Genomic DNA, 19685 nt, shown 5'->3' on the forward strand with positions numbered 1-19685 from the left:
TTCAATAACATACTAAATTCTAGAAAACAATTGCAACAAACGTACTCAAGAGAAAATAAATATTTACTAACAGTGAATCTGTGGTGGAGGATATAGTCAATAAATAAATATAAGCATATGAAACATGTAGGGACAAAAAAAATCAACTGGTTTTATGATAACTGTATCACATCAGTAGCATATGGTTCCACCAATATTGGTCAGAATATTATGCACATAATTGCATCGTACAGGAGCATAAAAGCAACTCGATCCTGATAATGGGTGTTGGAAAAGCAAGTAGAAGACTGCAAATAAACATTTGAACACAGGGAGTGCTAACTTCCAACAACAACAGAGAACGTTCATAAAATCGAACAATCCATTTCTAAAACCAGACATGGAAACAATGATGCTGAGACATTGGTGACCTCCCTATAAGCAATACAAGCTCCTCTACATACAGAGAATATCAGAAAACGAAATGATGAGGTAGGTACTGGAGAATTAACAAGCTTTATACATGGAGAGTTATAATATGTACATGAACACAGTCTGAGGTCACTGCATCCATAGAAAAGCAGTAAACATAGTATTTTGAGAACTAAGATATTCAGCAGGTACATAACTAAGAGAAAATTCTATCTTGCCTCATGAGTTGACACCATTTCATTTCCATCAAAAGATAGCATGCTAAACGCTGGCTGTTAAGAACAAATCAGTATAGATCGTGATAAGTTAACACTATCTCATTTCTATCTAAACATAGCATGTTAAACCCCTGATGTTAAGAACGTATCAGTATATATTGTGATATATGTGGGACTGCGTTGATCCTTGCTACAGGCCTATGACTAAATATTCAATTTTCTAACTTAAGGTACTATTCTGACTCAAATTACACCTCTAATCAGATATTCTGGTTTTCTTGTTCTCCAAATGGTCAGTCATACCAATTAAAGCCTTTTATTTCTCCATCTTGTTTACTGAATTTTCACTTGCATACAGGTGCAAGCTCACAATGGATAAATAATTCCTCAGCAAAGTCATCTACAAAACCATCAATCTCCCAGAAGAAAGAATCAGAAGAAGATGCAACATGACTGCATGGTTTGATGGGGAAAACAAAAGCAACAGCTAGTGTAACAATCTGGAGCAATTCAAACACGATAACACTTTTGACGAATTGGCTCAACACATTATGTGATTCCATTTTCAGTCTAAGAAATCCAATATCTACTTTCCACTCTCGTTAAAAATTCAAGTTTCTTTAAGGATAAACACCCTCGAATCACCTCTCAGATTATCAAAGATTTCCTGAACTTCAGCTACCATCGTCAAGCCTTTAAGAATGATCCCAGCAATCTAACCAAAAAAACAGATTGCTATGGCCTTAAAATTTTTCAAAATTGGTCTCATATAATCCTCCATGAATCTTCCATAAAAAAAAAATAATTAATATGAAAATTACACTTATCTATCATTTCAGAGATTCATAAAATCATCCTTAAGTTTTGTCATGGAAAGGTGATTACACTAATTGTTCTATGTTACTCAAGATCTTCCTGCTATCTTCCCACACCTAAACTCTGCAACAAAGAAGTTTTGCATTAGCCCATTCAAGTAACAAAAAAAACCTAACATCTGCAGAACATCCATATGCAGAACAGAAAAATACTTGAAAAAATGATTATTGTCTTAGGGGGAAAAAAAGGAGAGAGAGTAATAGCAGTGAGGATTAGAAAAAAAAAAAAGCATAAGGCAAACGTATAAAATAAGACTTGAATGCTAGAATAGATCCACTAGAAAGAATATCGTTGCCATCAGTTCCAGTAGCCTCTGTTGCATGCTTAATTCAAGGCTGATGTTGAGGACAGCTGCTTGATATTAATGCAAGCACAAAAAATTGTTCTCATGAAGTGCCGAACTATAAAAAAAACTTCGAACGCTGAATTAGCTAACACTTTCTAAGTGCTAGAATATAATAAGAACTATGTGCCTGCAACATCAACCAACCACAAGATAACACCACATTTCGATTTCTAAAATCAAACCACCATTCACAGATAGTGCATTCTAACATGTCTAATGGAAATTCATCCACTGCTGTACAAATGCAGCTTCGTGGATGCAGCACAGAAGATACTTCCAATGAGATCTACAATAGATGAATAAATATTCTCTAACTCAGTGCCATTCATACCATATATCAAACCATTGATATAGATGTCATTGATATCTATCACATAGCCTCTCTTTACCAACAGATCTTTGCCAAAACTAAAACAGATTTCTATAGTCAATAACTGGTCAATAAGTATTAAACAGATAAGCATTTGCACATCTAAGACAAAATTTCACCTTTGTATGCCCTAATCATCCCCATGCTCGCTCGATGCTGCCATCGTCATCAGTTACCCATTTCCAGAAATGTCTCCTAACAAAAATTGCCTTCTCCATTGCCTCAATGCCTTCCCCGTTCTCTTCAGTCGAGAATTCGCCCTCCTCCGGCAGTCCCTCCACCTCGGCATCAACAGAATGCAAGACGTATCGTGCCGGAAGGCCTGGGTACGAGGCGGAAGTCCTCTCCTCAACCCTCATATTGTATGACCCCGGCACAATCTTCACGACATCCTTCCCCAATTCCTCACGCACTGCACGGGCGACCGCCGCCTCCACGGGTTCCCCGGGCATCATCTTCTCCGAGAGGGGCCGGTAGCGGTGGCGTATAGTGCCGTCGGAGAGGAGTTGGTGCGATTCAACAAGGACGGCGCCGCGAGAGTTGCGGATCCTCACGGCAGCCACGTTGACAACGCGGAGAAGGGTAGAGGAGCCATCTTCGCCGCCTCTTGTCTCATCCTGGGAGTGGGGGAGGAGAAGGAGCGAGGCCTCGCCGTGGAAGATCTCGAGCCAGAGATTATGAAGAGATTTGGTGCCGGGGGAGGCGCCCCACGAGGCCAAAGCGTCGGAGGGGAGGCGGGGTCGGATCCAATCATTGAGCGACTCCGGCGAGGAAAAGGAGAGGGACGGCGGGGGGGAGTCAGCGCGTCTCATCGTCACCGCGTGGTAGGGGCCCCGATGGCGGCGGGAGACAGGGGCGAAAGTAGATAAGGGTGGCCTGAACAAGCAGACGACGGAGAAAGACGCTGCGGCGGCGAAGAAGAGGAGATTAGGAGGAGAGGGGAAGGGGAAGGCGGAGAGGAGGGCGGCGGTGAAACCAGCGGTGACGAGAGAAGGTAGTGGGCGCATCAGGCGGCGGCGGCTACCGGCGCGTTACTCCTAAACTGCATCAGTTGTGGCTCACGGTGGTCAGCCGAGGACCGCCGCCCGATTTAGTGGATTTTCTAAGGCTGGAAATCCTCCAATCCCGGGCCGGCCTTCCAGGATTTGGACCAAATCAACCTTTCATGGCCCAAATTTAATGACAGTCTGAATCTTGATGTCATGCAATTTAATCTAAAATATTATATTCCTTAATATTATCAACATGTCAGTTTTGAAGTCACTGACCCGATGACTTTTAGTACGAATCACCAAGCAGCAAGTCCCAGATCGGGCGAGGATAGACTCCATGCTTGCTTTTTGATCAGAACCGCCCGAATCATGTAAATAGATGACGTCATACCGCTCACCGGGGACCACACTCTTCCGTCAAAGCAACACAGGGAACAGCTCTCGCTGGTTTTGTGGACCCGGCGCTGCTTTTATGTGGAGCGGACTCCCTCGCCCCAATGGCAGGAGCTCCAGACGTGTTTTATTGGCCGGTTCATGGGCTCGAATGCCGTTTTCCCCCCCCTTTCTCCACCCCTCTTGTTCAGATGGCCCTCCTCCTCGCATGGCGGACACCGACGGTCATCTCACCGTCCCCTCCTGTCCCTCGACCTCGATGACCCGCTCTATCGCCGGAGCATCGCGGATGACCCTCGTGTATATCTTCCGGTACCGGACGCCCTCCATCTCTGGGCTTAAACGGTGGCGTAAAGATGGTTGTCTGCCTGCCGCTCGGCTGGTGCCCTTAGCGCTTGCCATCGTGGTAGAGCAAGTCGCCACGGTTGGGCTCTGTACCGGGGGAAGGACGAGAAGAACCCCGTGACACGGTGGCGATCGAGCGTCGTGCGGATCATCAGGATCTGCGCCCGGTGCGTCCTCTTTTCGTTTGCGTGAAACAGGATTCCTTGGTTTTTGGGTCGTGATGCTAATGGTCACCGGAAGTCGAGTGCATTAGGGTTTCATGGTTCTTGATACTGGTCTTTTGGTTCCAGAAGCTAATGGCGTTAGTTTGATCAACAGGCCCAAGCTTTGGTCAAGAATCCCAAGCTTATCTTTTGGTTCCAGAAGCTAATGGCTTTAGTTTGATCAACAGGCCCAAGCTTTGGTCAAGAATCCCAAGCTTATCTTGTCTCCCTTTTGCAAAGTTTCACTGCCTTCTCTCGGTACATAAGAGATTGGGCTGTCTTGAATCGTGTCTGTTATGTGTGAAATTACGCCTAGAGTGACAAAAAATTGACACTGAGATCATATCAAATTATATTGTTTTTAGCTTCTTTTGTAATAATATTTTAATCTGTTTGGGTCTGGGCATTCCCTTCTCTATGTTTGAAGATAGGATTATTGCACCGTTCTTCAGGAATCAGGAGGGTCAACGCAGGTTGCAGTAACATGATTTTGAAGTCACTGCGCTGATGTCTTTTACGAATCTCCACGCAGATAGTCCCATGATCGGGCGACGAAAGACTTCCTCCTTGCTTTTTGATCGATCAGAACCGTCCGAATGGGATGACGTCATGACATTCTAGATGGCCTCACACCGTTCTATTCTGTCAAAGCGACCTCACCTGTAATGAGCGGGGCAGGGAAGCGAGAGTGTCTCTCGGTCGTGGGCCCCCAAACGAACGGTTGTGGCTCGCCGAAGAGAGGTACTTTCATGGGGCTCGCTTTCTTTTTCCGCTTTCTCAACCGCCCATTCTTCTTTTCGGTGGCTTTCGCCCTCCCCTTGGCTGATGTAGACGGCGATCTCGCCGTTCCCTCCTCTCACTCGACCTTAATGACTTCCACTATGCCGGAGCGCCACTGGCGCTGCCGCTGATGATCCTTCGGGTACCATACGCCCGCCGCCTGTGGGTTCAAAGGTTGGCGCAAAGACGTCCCTATGCCTGCCGATTGCCGCCGCTCGGCTGGTGCTCTTGGCGCTGGCGATTGTGGCGGAGCACGTCGCCACAGTTGGCCTATCTTCGGAGGGAAGGACAAGGGGAGCCTCGTGCCACGGTAGTGGCGCAGCGCTGTGTAGATCATCAGGATCTACGCCAGGTGTGTCCATTTCTCGTTTGCATGAAATAGGATTCGTTGGTTTTTGGATCATAATGCTAAAGATCGCCAAATCATGGTTAGTGAGTCTGAGTGCATTAGGGTTTCTTGGTTCTTGAGGCTAATGCATGATTCTTTAAAACTGGGGGATGGGTTTAGTTTGAACAAGCTTGACCAAAAGACTCAATCTTTGTTCAAGAATCCCAAGTTGATGTCGATTCGAAGGTTTCATTGTATGACCATGGGCCCAAGCTTGTCCTGTTTACCTCCTTGCAGAGTTTTCCTGCATTCTCGATATATAAAGCTTCGACGTTCTTGAATTACGTATTTTATATGTGAACCCATGAAATTCCTATTTTCATACTAAGTTCCCTGTACGATTTTTGTAAATATGCACCTAAACTGACCAAATATTGTTTCGTAAATCTTCAATCAAGACCATACCAAATTATTCTATTTGCTTTTAGTTTATCTTCTTTTGTAATCATTTTCTTCCCTGTTTGGGTCTTTGCATTCTCTTCCATATCTAGTTTCTTCTCATCGTTTCCGTTTTTTGCTTATCTATTCTTTTAATGAAAGAAGAACTGATCATGCAAGGTTCCTCTTTTGGACATAACTAATTGTTAGAGTTCATAGAGGAACGAACATATCTTGTTGCAGGATGTATCTTTGTTCTGAAGGTGGACCAACAGTACACAAACCTAGGTATCAGATGAGGTCAACTAGGAACTACCGAAAGTAATAACATGACTTAACAGTAGTGTATGCCAAAGCTCTTTAATCTTTAGGTTATACATAATTCTTTTCATCTTGTGGTAGGAAATACAAGTGGCTTTATCGGATTATTTCATCTTTCAGGATATACACATTTTCTCTCTTTGTGGTAGGAAATAAAGAGCAAGGTTATTGTAATGGTTGGGTGCTGTATGTGCATGGTACCTTACTTTTAGTTATTATCAACTTTTTAATATCATTATGTGCTGTGCATGGTGCTTTTCTTTAATCATTACCAACTTATTAATATCATTATGTCCAGTGTATGGCACTTTACTTTTAGTTATTATCAATTTTTTAACATCATTATGTGCAATTATTAGGTGCTGTGCAAAATTTTCATGGTTACTGTTTAAGGAATAGATAGACATGTGTAGTGTGCTTCCCTCGAGAGGATTTATGGTACTCCACTTTAGTTCCACACTAGTTGTCATAAAATAATTGAATTAATTTATAGATCTAGATAATTCTACTGTCATTATCTTGGGTTTAAGCATTTTGAGTTTGATCAGTTGGTTGGACTTATGAAGATCAAGTTAATAGTTCAGTTCTATTGGTGAGGTCGTGCAAAATAGTCTCAGAATGGATTAATATTTTCGGTGAAGGCACGCCACAACATGGAGCACCTACCAAGTTAGACCTCGTGTGCACCATACTAATGCGTGATTTTGAGCAACGAATTAAGATTTGATATAACGAATCTTAAGTGGGTGAGATTGTGATATATAGTTTAATTTCACATTGGGCATTGCAAGAGAATTGAATTGGTTTGTTGGGCTATATGGTGTGCTATTAATATTAACTCGAGCTGAAGAATTTTGTGTAGATGGTTCAAGTCTATAAGTTAATGGGTCGGTTACCCATAGTGGCAAGGTACAAATAGAATTGAGGCAACTCTTTGTATGTACAGCATTAACATGCCTACTTTCAGAATATATGGACAAACTGCACACTTTGTAATTGCTCCTTTATGTTATACGGGGTACTACTTTGACCAATAGGGCCAAACTATAATTAGACACAAGAAACTAAACAAATGCATCCATTGTGCAAGGTTGGATCCAAGTTGATTCATCAACAAAACTTAGTTAGCAACAATTAGAACTGATATCAAGTTGAGGATGACTAAACAAGTTTCTAGGTTTCAAACTAAATCAGTTTTAGACAAATCAAAGCCATTTTCCAAATTGTGGGAGAGATAGTCACCATAAAGGTAAACAAGAGCGAGTTGGGAAAGAGTAAGGAAAGAAGGCATCCACTTTTGAGCATTGATGAGCATCACTAGAGTGTTTGTATGAAATCACTTTTTGTGAGGTTGACTGTGAAGACACATATGAGAAAGATAACAAAAAATAAAACATTGAGTTGGAAAATCATTGATTTAAATTAGGTTTGCAAAGTATGAAATTTTGTGGCAGAGTATGATGAGTTGGCTCATCAATATACATGCTTAGTCATAATCATCCTTGTATATTCAAGTTGATGATGCAAATCAAATCTAACTTAGGAGTATACAACACATGCCCAAGCTTTGCTCAAGGCCATGTTGTACATTGTTATTTTCTGCATGGCTTACCGTTGCACCTTTATGCGAGTATTGTCAGACAGATATAGTTTTTTAAATTGATTAAGTACAAAACAACTTTAATACAATTTCATATGCTTATAGGAAAAAGTATAAATGAAGTTATTTTGGTTACTTAGCTTGTGGGGAACAGAATTGTGAGAACTTCCAAATTCCATGTTTGATGTATTTTCTCTACATTAGTGGTCATGAACATTTTCTTTATCCAATTTCTACTTATTTTTGTGATTACATTTTTCATTGTAGGGCTTTGAATTATTTGCTAAGAAATGTTGAGATAAATGCTTAGAAAAGTACAGGATTGGATTTTGCCTTTTTATCTAATTCATCTTTATTATAAATGGTTGTTTGTGTCTGTTACTCTATCAGATATTATTGGATTAATTGAAAGGAAAGGCCTGCTTCAAGGAGCAGTTTGTAGTCATTGCATATACACTGAGATCATATTTTTCTTTGACTATTTCCAACTATGATTGCTTCCAAATTACATGACAAATTACCACCCTTGGAACTATTACTAGAGAGATGCTGGTGGGCATATTTTCTTTTGTCCTAGAAGCCTTTCTTATATTGTAGCTTTGTTTGTGTGATTTAGTCATTTTTTATGCTTTACATAACATACTTTGAATGAAAGATTTTATATTAACATGTTTCCTGTGTTATATATGTTGATAGGTTCTCTAACACAATCAAGAAAGCTCACACTTCATGAAATAAAGGTACAAATACTGGATTTTTGAGATCAATGCTATCATTTGTTTCCTCAAGTTTTTATCTCCTGCAATTGTACTTTTGTGTTAAGATGATATGCCTTATTGGACTCACTTATGTCAACTCACTAAAATTACATATATAAATTATTATGAGATATGGCCTGTCTGCTGTTAAAAAGTACATTTTTGCACTAGTAAGTACAAAATTGAGCATAATGTGTATGATCAACAAGCTTGTCATGGTGATGCAGTTTTTTTGAAGATCATAACTAATTTCTGTAGGCTAGTGGTAAACTTAAATGTCTACAAGCTAAATATCACCTCATGAACAATCTTACTCTGCTTTTTCTTAAGGTTAATGGTTCTCTTTTATAGAAGTCACGTGGCCATATAGAGCTGTTGCGACAGCCATCTTAGGGTAAACAAAAATACGAGGTTGGTTTGCAACAGATTTCAAAAACTTGTTTCTTGATCTAACATCTCAAAATACCAGTGGCAATATTGCTCCTAAACCATAGGTATTGTTATTGTATGTCTATCTAGGTGCAATTTAAGATTTTCCTGACTAACCTTTTTTAGATTTTGAAACAGCGACATCTCATTGGTTTTAGGGATATGCTTATGGTCTCTTAATTGCGATGTATTTTTTAATTATAAGCTTTATTAGAATTCTTGTATGTATATTCTAGATTACTCTTGTTCCTACTAACAAGAAATATTTTCACTTATTGTTATTAACTTCTTAAGATGTTCAATGATCAGATAAATTATGCTGAAGTGATATTTGCAAAATTCAAAATTATTAATTGATATAGAGTGAGAGTTATGGAGTTCATGAACCATAGAATCTCTGATGAGATATCGTACGATAGGTGATGCATTTTGGTCAAGGTTACCTTTCCATCATGTCATTATATTATGAAGGTTTGAGTGAACTACTGTCTATGTTTAGGAGGTCTAGTCTTCAGTTTTGGTGTAATTATAGGTATCTTATTGATAAAACATACCGTCTGGACTACTTCTAACCAAAATGACTTGGCTAGACTTGTAGTTTTTAACATTACCTCAGTCCTTAATACTAGAGTCCTATTCATCCGCTCTGCGAAACATAAAGTTTTCTGCGCCTCTTCATGATGGAACTAGTTATCTCCAATGCTAAAATGTATTTACTTCTAGTGGTATATTTGTCAAACTCTAATTTATGTTGTTGATATAGTTAGATTTAATAGTCAATTAGAACTTGACATATGGAACCTAGTTAAATCATGGATAGCCAACCGAGGCCTGACACGTATAGCTGAGTTGATTATGTTTGTCTGTCTAGGCAATGATGTGGTGCCACATGAGTGTGCCTAGTCAACTAGGCAATGCTGTGTCCCTTCATAAACATGCTTAGTCATTATAATGTCCAAAAGGAAATATTTCCCACAAATGTCCTAGGTTGTGAATCCCCAACTAATACTCCGATCTGTCACGGACTTAGCTGGAATTGCCTAAGTTGTGAGGCACCCTTGCGGCAAAGACGCTAACTTAGCTTGCGTTGCTTAAGTCGCACCTCGCCTTTGCGATATACGTCCGCAAAGATTAGCCCACTTGCAACCTCTCGTAGGTCTCGAAGGACCTGTAAAAGAGAAAGTTGATTAGTTCAAAGAACGAGCGACGGACAAGTCCCGACGTCTTGTGAAAAGGGGAAGCTTTACAAGCAATTCGGTGAGCACCTTGCGTGCACAAGAGAAAAGAGGGAGAGGAGGAAAACAAGGACTTTAGAAGGTTGAACGAACAGTTGCAAGTCCACAAACAGCTACTCACCGGGTGCCGGGTGCGATAACAAGTTCCCATCAAGGTAACGTGCGAACTTGCGAAAGATTGTTCAACGCCCGACACTATGCCAAAGCCCTATCCCCCATGGTGCCACCCGGGTAGTTCCAGGGTGCTGAGATGGCCGACGTTTTGCGTACGACAGCGGGCTATAGAAAACAGCCCGTGTCACGCGAAAACGGAGCTGTTTTGGGTTGTTTTGCTCGGTTCAGTGAGCGATCGCACTGTAGCTCTGCAACTTGTTCGAACTTACATTTTTACAAGCAAACGAGCATAAAACCAAGCCAAAACATGCTGTCATGCAGCTGTACATGTAAACACAAATGACAAATGGTTTGTTGAACAGAGTTGTTGCGGGCGCACGACGATCGTTCGTGACATTCTCCCCCACTCAAATTGTTGACGCCCTCGTCGACGCTTGTTGGTAGTTGTTGATGATTGCTTCATGTCGTAGGGCGTCTTCGGGCTCCTAACTGGCTTCAGTTCGGGGAAGCCTTCGCCACTTCACCAAGTACTCGGTCTGCTCAGCTCCAGTGGGTAGCTTTATCTTGCGGTCCGCTAAAATGGTTTCAACTCGCTTCTCGTAGGAGGCTCTGATGGGGGGTAGTCAAGTTGGAACACTTCGGGAAGCATCTTGCGGATCCGAGTGGTAGGCTTTCAAGTTGCTGGCGTGAAGAACATTGTGAATTTTGAATCACGCCGGCAGCTGCAACTTGTTGGAGATGTTGCCCACCCTTCATACTTGCGCACCAATCCTTTATGTACTTTGTTCCTAAAGAATTGGAGTGATGCTGGTTGGAGCTTGACCAACACCAAATCGTCGATCTTGAACTCTTGTAGTCGCCTGCCCAAGTTTGCCCATTTCTTCATTCTTTTTGCCACCTTCTTTAAGTAAGCTCGGGCAATATCTGCATTTCGATGCCACTCCTTTACAAAGTGGTAGGCAGATGAACTACTCCCAGTATACTCGATTACCATGGTATGAGAAGTTGACGGTTGTTACCCTGTAATGATCTCGAAGGGGCTCTTGTTGGATACAGAGTTCCGCTACAAGTTGTAGGAGAATTAGGCAATGTCCAACAACTTCACCCAATCTCGTTGGTTGGCACTCACGTCGTGCCGAAGATATTGCTCTAAGAGCGAGTTTATCCTTTCAGTTTGGCCATCCATCTAGGGTTGGAGGCTTGTGGAAAAGTATAACTTCGACCCCAACAATTTAAATAGCTCGGTCCAGAATCGTCCCAAGGATCGAGCGTCTCGATCACTGATGATATTATACGGGACTCCCTAATACTTCACCACATCCTTCATCATCAGCTTGGCCGCCTCCATCATCAGCAGCAATGAAAGTTGCATACTTTGAAAATCGATCGGCCATCACGAGTATCGATCCGAGTCTCCCTACTATTGGCAAGCTTGATATGAAATCGAAGGAAATGCTCTCCCACGACCTTTATGGTACAGGCAATGGCTCCAACAGTCCCATCGACTTTCACTGCTCCACCTTGTCTTGTTGGCAAGTGAGGCACGTTCGAACATATTCCTCCACATCAGTCCCCATCTTCGGCCAGTAGAAGGCCCTCTTCACGAGAGCCAAGGTTCTGTGAATGCCTGGGTGTCTCGCCCAAAGGGAATCGTGACACTCTCTTAAGAGTTTACGCCTCAGATTGTCCACTCGAGGAACATAAACCCTATTTCCTTAGGTGTAAACGAGTCCCTCCTGGACCCAAAACCATCGTGCCTTGCCTTCTTTAATGAGCTGCATCAGGGTTACTGCCTGGGGATCACTGTATAGACCATCCCTGATCTTGGAAAGGAAGTTGGAGTGCAATTGACTCTTGGCCTCTACCCTCCAATTGTACGACATTCACACGCTCCACAATCCGACTCAATGCATCGACCACGACATTTGCCTTTCCGGGCTTGTACTCCATTGCTATATCAAACTCAGCTAGGAAGTCATGCCATCGTGCTTGCTTTGGGGAGAGTTTCTTCTGTGTTTGGAAATAGCTCAAAGCGATGTTGTCTGTCCTTAACACAAATCGCGATCCAAGAAGGTAGTTTCGCTAAACTCGTAAACAGTGGATCATCGTTGTCATTTCCTTTTTGTGCATCGGATACCGTCGCTCGGTCTCGTTGAGTTTATGGCTCTCGTAGGCCACCGGATGACCCTCTTGCATGAGTACTCCCCCAATAGCGAAGTCTGAAGCATCTGTATGGACTTCGAAGGGCTCCCCATAGTCTAGCAATTTAAGCACTGGTTCTTCCAACACAGCAGCCTTCAGATCTTGGAATGCAATTTCACATTTATCAGACCACCTCCAAGGCTACTCCTTCAGCAACTCCATCAGTGGAGTTGCACGCTTCGAATACCCCGTTATGAAGCGTCGATAGTAGTTGACGAAACCAAGGAAGGATCTCAACTCTGGCACCTTCTTTGGGGTTTGCCATTCCGCAACCGCCTCCACCTTCGATTTGTCCATCCGAATGGAGCCATCACCGATTCGATGCCCCAAGAATAAGATCTCCGTTTGAGCAATGTAGCATTTCTCCCTTTTCACGAACAAAGTGTAGAAACATAAGAACCTTGAAAATTGTTCGAAGGTGCTTAACATGCTCCTCGAGCGTTTGACTGTAGACGACGATATCGTCCAAGTAGACAACCACGAACTTATCCAAATACTCTTTGAATAGCTGGTTCATGAGAGTGCTGAACGTGGCCGGAGCATTGGTTAAGCCGAAAGGCATCACCAAGAACTCAAAGGCTCCATACCTGGTCACACAGGTAGTCTTCGCTTCGTCGCCTTCAGCAATGCGCACCTGTCAATACCTCGACCGAAGGTCGAGTTTTGAGAAATACTTGGCTTTGTCTAATTGGTCGAATAAGTCCGCGATGAGCGGGATGGGATACTTGTTCTTCACCGTCACTTTATTGAGGGCTCGGTAATCGATGCATAGTCTGAGACTTCCATCTTGTTTCTTCTGGAAGAGAATTAGAGCTCCGAATGGTGCTTTAGAACTGCGGATGAGACCACCGCTTAGCAGTTCACCTAACTGCTTTCTGAGCTCTGCCAACTCTGGAGGGGGCATGCGGTAGGGTAGTCTCGCTGGAGGCTTCACTCCTGGCTCCAGCTCGATGTGGTGATCCACACCTCTGCGTGGCGACAAAGTCTTCGGCAACTCGAGTGGCATAACATCCATGAACTCCTTCAGGACATTTGCCACCACAGCAGGTTCATGAATGACCTTCTCATCTAGTGGCACTAGCTTCATAGCAGCCATGAATGTTAGTTCACCTTTTCGTACCCCTTTCTTCAGTTGTAATGCCGATATATATTGGGGTTCCCTGGTTCCTTTCTGAGAGACGGGAACCACACAGGGGTCGTCACCTCCCATCATACATAGGGAGTTTAGGAATGGCATTGGCACCAACTTCGTCGCGTACACGAATTCCATTCCAAGAATCACTTGGAAGTCGTCTAGTGGCACCGCCATCATGTTTGTGCTCCCGCTCTATGTTCCGATCTTGATAGGAACTCCCTTAGCCAACTCGGAGATTCGCTTGGCCTCCAAGTTCACCGCCTTCATTCGACTCGGGCTCTTCTCCAAGATCAGCCCAAGTCGTTTTGCTTCTCGATCGACAATAAAGTTGTGGGTAGCACCCGTGTCCACCATTGCATGGGTCGTTTAGCCATTGAGCTTTATGTCTACGTACATTAGCTCGCCACTTCCTGCTTTTTGTAGCCTTGTCTTCGTGTTCTCCCCCACTTGACCCCGCATGGTGTTCAAGAAACGCATTGCTCCCATCCGGGGTCCTTGCGACTCCTCATTGTCGCTGTTGGATTCAAAACTACTCGAATTAAGAGCGACAGCCTTGCCCTTGTCCGATCGCGGGGGATGGATGGAAGCTGTTAAAGCATTGAGTGCTTATTTTTGTGGGCACTCTCTTACCATGTGCGTCTCTCCGCACAAGAAGCATCTGCCAGGTTTCGGGGCCTTGCCTTTCGGGCTTGGCCCTTTGTGGGAACTCTTCTTCCTTTGTTTGCCCCCGAGCTCCTTCCCTTGAGAATATTTTGGAGGGCGATTGCCTGAAGATTGTTTTCATTTTCTCCGGGCTTCAGAGGAAACAAAGTCGGTGAGCCTTTCTGCGGCATCAATTGCTCCGATCACATCGGCGACATTCCTTCGATGTAGTTCTTGTTGAGCCCATGGCTTCAAATCATCGAGGAAGCTGAATAGTTTATCCTTCTCGGGCATGTCTTGTATGTCCAGTATTAGTGCAGAAAATTGCTTTATGTAGTCTCGAATAGAAGTATTTTGGTGGAGTTGTCTCAACTTCCTTCTTGCGACGAACTTTGTGTTCTCCGGTAGGAACTGAGTTCTCAACTCCCGCTTCAAGTCCTCCCATGTGTCAACTCGACACCGACCTTGTTGGATCTCCTCCCAACAGGTTCGCCACCAAAGTTTTGCTTCTCCGTTCAGATACATGGTTGCTATAGAAACTTTGGTTTCTTTATAATCAGGCCTTGTAGCTCGAAAGTTTTGTTTCATGTCAAACAAGAAATTCTCAAGCTTTGGCATCTCGGGCACCTCCATAACAATGCAGCTCGGGTGCTCTCAAGTTTTGTGCCGGTGCAACGCGGGTGTTGCTTCCTCCCGCATTCAAGGCCCTCGTGAACATGGTCACCGTGGAAGTGAGTTCCGCCACGACTTCCTGCAAGTGTTGCACGGAGTCTTTAGTGTCATCTGACAATCGGTCGACTAGGGCCTCAACCTTGTCGATCCGGGACTCCGCTTCTTCTTGCGAGCTCTCTACCCCAACAAGCCTTCGTTGGCGGTAGAGTTCCTCTAAGCTTGCTTCAAGAACATCCAAGTGGGTTTCCGCCGCTGTGAGTCTCTCCTTACGGCTCTTCTTCCCGGTTGGCGCTCCAGATTGCGCCTCCTCCGCTTGCGGAGAGTAACCAACTTCTCGTTCATCATGTTTGCTATCGTGCTCCACTTGAGTGACTCCAACGACATGAGAGCGAGTATGCACTTACAGCCCACCTGCGACTGCTTGGGGCAAGGGTCCGGCTTGCCCCGTCTTGCTTGATTCGCCACGATGCTTTGCCATGGCGAAAATACGAAGTTCCTTCGCTGCTTGCTCTAATTGCTTGCCCGCTCTGATACCACAATATCACAGACTTAGCTGGCATTGCCTAAGTCGTGAGGCACCCTTGCGGTAAAGACGCGAACTTAGCTTGTGTTGCCTAAGTCGCGCCTCGCCCTTGCGATATGCATCCGCAAAGATCAGCCCACTTGCAACCTCTCACAGGTCCCGAAGGACCTGTAAAAGAGAAAGTTGATTAGTTCGAAGAACGAGTGACAGACAAATCCCGACGTCTTGCGAAAAGGGGAAGCTTTACAAGCAATTCAGCGAGCACCTTGCATGCACAAGAGAAAAGAGGGAGAGGAGGAAAACAAGGACTTTAGAAGGTTGAACGAACAGCTGCAAGTCCACAAACAGCTGCTCATCGGGTGCCGGGCGCGACAAGAAGTTCCCGTCAAGGTAACGTGCGAACTTGCGAAAGATTGTTCAACGTCCAACACTATACCGAAGCCCCATCCCCCATGGTGCCACCCGGGTGGTTCCAGGGTGCTGAGATGGCTGACGTTTCGCGAGCGGCAGCGGGCTGCAGAAAACAGCCCGTGGCTCGCGAAAACAGAGCTGTTTTTAGCTGTTTTGCTCAGTTCAGTGAGCGGTCGCATTGTAGCGTTGTAACTTATTTGAACTTACATTTTTACAAGCAAAAGGGCATAAAACCAAGCCAAAACATGCTGCCATGCAGCTGTACATATAAACACAAATGACGAACGGTTCGTTGAACAGAGTTGTTGCGGGCGCGCGACGACCGTTCGTGATAGATCGGCCATATATGCCCAATCAATTAGGTGATGTAGTATAATCTAAGCATGACCAATGAGTGAGACAATGATGTGGCACCATGAAATATTCTCCACTAATGTCCTGGGCATTCTTAGCTTGGGGTCTATAAAGAGAGGACCTCTTTAGGTATGTAGACATTCCAAACTCACTCAATTAAACTCACTTTCTTGAGCTTTTGTTGACTTAAGCATCGTAAGGGATTTGCGGAGCATGTGCTCGGCATAGATTTGCAAGATCTTTTAGCTTGAGAGGAGCTTGGGAGGAGTTTGCCACCAAGGGGATGAGACTACATTTGATATTCCTAGGGAGCGTCTGGCTTTCAATCACGACACATTCGGAAAGTAGACTAGGTCGGGTCAATATCACTACCTTGGGCTGACGACCAAAACCATCACCAACGGATGCTTACTTGTAATATAATGCATACGAAAAGGTTAAGGTTACCAATTTAAGATCAGTAAGAAGCTTCATGTTTGAGCTTCCTTGTTCTGACATATGACCTGATTTGTGATGCCATATCATATACATTTGTTGATGCAACAAATGTATCTATATCTTGAACCTTTCTCCCAAAATCATATCTAGATCTATAACGATCTTTTCTGCCTTCACAACAAGTGCACCTCTGACAAACTTCATGATTCCTTGTCTAGCATGGATGCTACAGCCAAACTCATCTAATTGTCCCAGGAGTAAATGGGTTTCCCTCTTACCTGTCACATGTAGGACCCCTTGAATAGTGTGAATTATGTTTATCTTGATGGTGTCAATACTAGCAATTCCGAAGGCATAATTATCCAAAAATATACATCCTCTTAAGATAGGTTCTTATTGTTATATCCAGTTTCTTCTGAAGGTCATGTGATAGGTGCTGTTGTATTCACTAGCTAGATATTAACAAACTGTTATCTGCCTTCCAAAACTATAGAGCTCTTGTTTAATACTTCACCATCATCTGAGATGCTTGCTACACGTCCTTGGATATTTAGTTACTCAAAACATTCAATATCCTCTATTTTATGATTCATCATTGTAAGGTGAGAGAATAAAATAGAGTTTTGATATGATCCCACTGTCGTGGATTCTAACACTTGAAGAGTGTGGAGCATTTTATTAAAATTATTTTGTTGCATAGTGACTTGACCTCGTCTAACTTTTTCTTGGTATCCCAAATCTCCTTGTTGTTACTGTCTGTCTTAATCTGCTTCTCACTCATATACCTCCCACTGTTCAAGGAACCCTAACCCCACGACTAGGCTCTTGATACCATTGTTGGGGACTTCATAGTGTGAAATAGTATCTTGCAACTAAAATTGAAAATGGGAAAAGTGAAACCAACAATCTGGCTCTTGATACTGTTGTTAGGAACTTTATGGGGTGAAACAGTATCTTGCAACTAAAATTGAAATCTAGAAAGGCAACATGCTTTCAGATTTAATATGGTAATTTAGCCTCCGATTAATAGAAGAATTTCACTGTGGCAGAATATATAGATCTCTCTCTCTCTCTCTCTCTCTCTCTCTCTCTCTCTCTCTCTCTCTCTCTCTCTCTCTTGTAATAGAAGTGATTTTTTTTTTTTGAGTGAGCTTTACAACTGACAAAATTGTCAATTGAGTTGGCTTTATAAGCTTGCAGAACACTTTGGGCAAGGGAGTAAGATTTGGCAGCCAAGAGGATTCTTCCATCCCTATCTTTGAGGATGAAGCCTAGACCTGCAACTTCAGTAGAGGTGGTGAAAGAAGCATTGCATTCAAGCATATAGTAGAAGCCGAAGGAACAGTGACAAGATAATCAGAATCAGTTGTTCCTCATCCCCCTCTGCGCCATGTATGGCATTAACAACTATATTAATAAGGACCGACTTACCCACTTGGGAGTGGAGGTTCCTCTTTCAACCCTAAACCTTATAAACAACCTTGTTAATCAGTTTGTCTTGGAAAGATAAGGAGATTATGAAAGTACCCAAGTACTTCATATGCCAGGTCCCCTCTTTCATGTTGAAGAGGTTATATATTTTATGTCTGGTTTGGAAGGAAGTAGACTTGTGGAAATAGATAAGTGATTTTGTTGTGTTGACCTTGAGGAGGTTAAAGAATGCAGAATATGAGTCAAAGGGCATTGAGAAGGTTTCTACAGGTTTTGTCACTAGTTGTAACAGCAAGAATGATATCGTCCCCAAACATAAGATGTGAATTGTTTTGCATTAATAACAATGTGAGAGTTTATAGTAGTGAATGGGGATGGCATTAATTACAGCATTAATAGGATCGACTTACCGACTTGGGAGTGGAGGTTCTTCTTAACCCTGAACCTTACAATTAACAAACCTAGGGGGGGAAGTTCATATAGCTTAAGGTAGAGAGGATGGCTTCCTTTAGGTTGATATTTTTTTTAGGAGGATCAAAGGGGTTTTCCTCTTGGACCTATACATTCAATAGATAAGTTCGTTAACGATGATGATGCTGTCATAGATGTTGCGACCTTGGGTGAAGACAGATTGGTTCTGATTAATTATTTTGTCAAGGGAAGGTTTGAGTCTCAAGCGATTAGTCTTTAAGTTTGTAATTTTGGAAAGGGAGAAAATGTTAGAGATAAAAGACTAGGAAGGATCTTCCCCAACTCGGAGGGATGAAATCAATCCTGTGAAAAGCATTACATGCATCAAAGATATGATTTTTTTTAAATTACATCTCGTAATAAAATTGAACGTGTTAAAGCCATGAGGATTAGGACTTTTCGCTTTCCCAATCCAATTAGGAGTGTCAAGAAATTTCAGTCTGAGTAAAAGAGGATAGTGAGGTTGTTGGAGAGATGGTTCTGGACTTCAGGGAGATCAGTAAACTTGACATTGGTGCTGCAGGAGCAGTAGTGTTCCTTCTTCTCATTAGTTGAGTTGGCCACGTTAATCTATTTTTACTCCTTGTAGGCATTTATTTGATATCATCAAGTCCTGTACCTATATTCATCTTTTTGTTTGCTGTCCTTTTTATCTTCCTCATGAACCTATAAACTTTGGGCTTATTACTTTTTCAAAATAAGTGGTTCGGGAAAGTTCTTTCTCTTTTCCCTCGTATTCTTCACAAGAATTCTAATGTTATCTTAAATCTCTACTTTTTCTTTGGTGCTTTAGCAAGTAATCATCTTTAGCCTGGTAGCTTTATATGAAACTACTGTTTTTCATTTAGGGCCAGCATGTTTACGTTTCATTAGATCTTTTTTGAAGATACTTTTTTTTTTTAAGATACCATCGTCAACTTTTAATTTAGTTAAAACCTCAGCACAATCGTGTTCTGTTTTTTTTTTATTTACTTTGCACGCTTTGCCAACTGCAGTGGAGGAGAACTTGACAGATGATTTTTTGTACGAAACAGGTAATGCTGATATGGCTGCGCATTACTACTACTGTTGTGGGTCGATGACATCATTCTGATGCAAGTAGTGCGGCTGATCAACTTTTATGCTAGCAATCTGAGAGATGGACGATAATCACGATGATAGATCAACTTTTGATCGTAAGTCTATATACATTGTGAAAATTGAGAAATTGAAACCCCCCCACCCTACGGCTTCTCCTTATTCGTGAGGC

The 19685-nt window shown here is 42.8% G+C and overlaps 1 protein-coding gene and 1 long non-coding RNA gene across 2 annotated transcripts; one reads left to right on the forward strand and one right to left on the reverse strand.

Moving 5' to 3' along the window:
- Positions 1–2147: 2147 nt before the first annotated feature.
- LOC135593523 (uncharacterized) lies at positions 2148–3342 on the reverse strand. The gene has a single exon (XM_065083634.1). The coding sequence runs from the start codon at positions 3226–3228 to the stop codon at positions 2356–2358; it is 873 nt and encodes a 290-aa protein (XP_064939706.1). The 5' UTR covers positions 3229–3342; the 3' UTR covers positions 2148–2355.
- Positions 3343–3735: 393 nt separating this feature from the next.
- On the forward strand, positions 3736–19675 carry LOC135593525 (uncharacterized). Its single transcript, XR_010479674.1, has 4 exons — positions 3736–4118; positions 4687–5286; positions 8318–8361; positions 19471–19675. It is a non-coding gene; the product is annotated as an uncharacterized LOC135593525 (long non-coding RNA).
- Positions 19676–19685: the final 10 nt, after the last annotated feature.

This window comes from Musa acuminata, chromosome BXJ1-9 (assembly GCF_036884655.1).
Source record: "Musa acuminata AAA Group cultivar baxijiao chromosome BXJ1-9, Cavendish_Baxijiao_AAA, whole genome shotgun sequence".
Taxonomy (NCBI): domain Eukaryota; kingdom Viridiplantae; phylum Streptophyta; class Magnoliopsida; order Zingiberales; family Musaceae; genus Musa; species Musa acuminata.

What these genes read in the sequence shown, in the direction of transcription:
- LOC135593523 (XM_065083634.1), bottom strand. Translation starts at nt 3,228, where the DNA reads ATGCGCCCACTACCTTCTCTCGTCACCGCTGGTTTCACCGCCGCCCTC.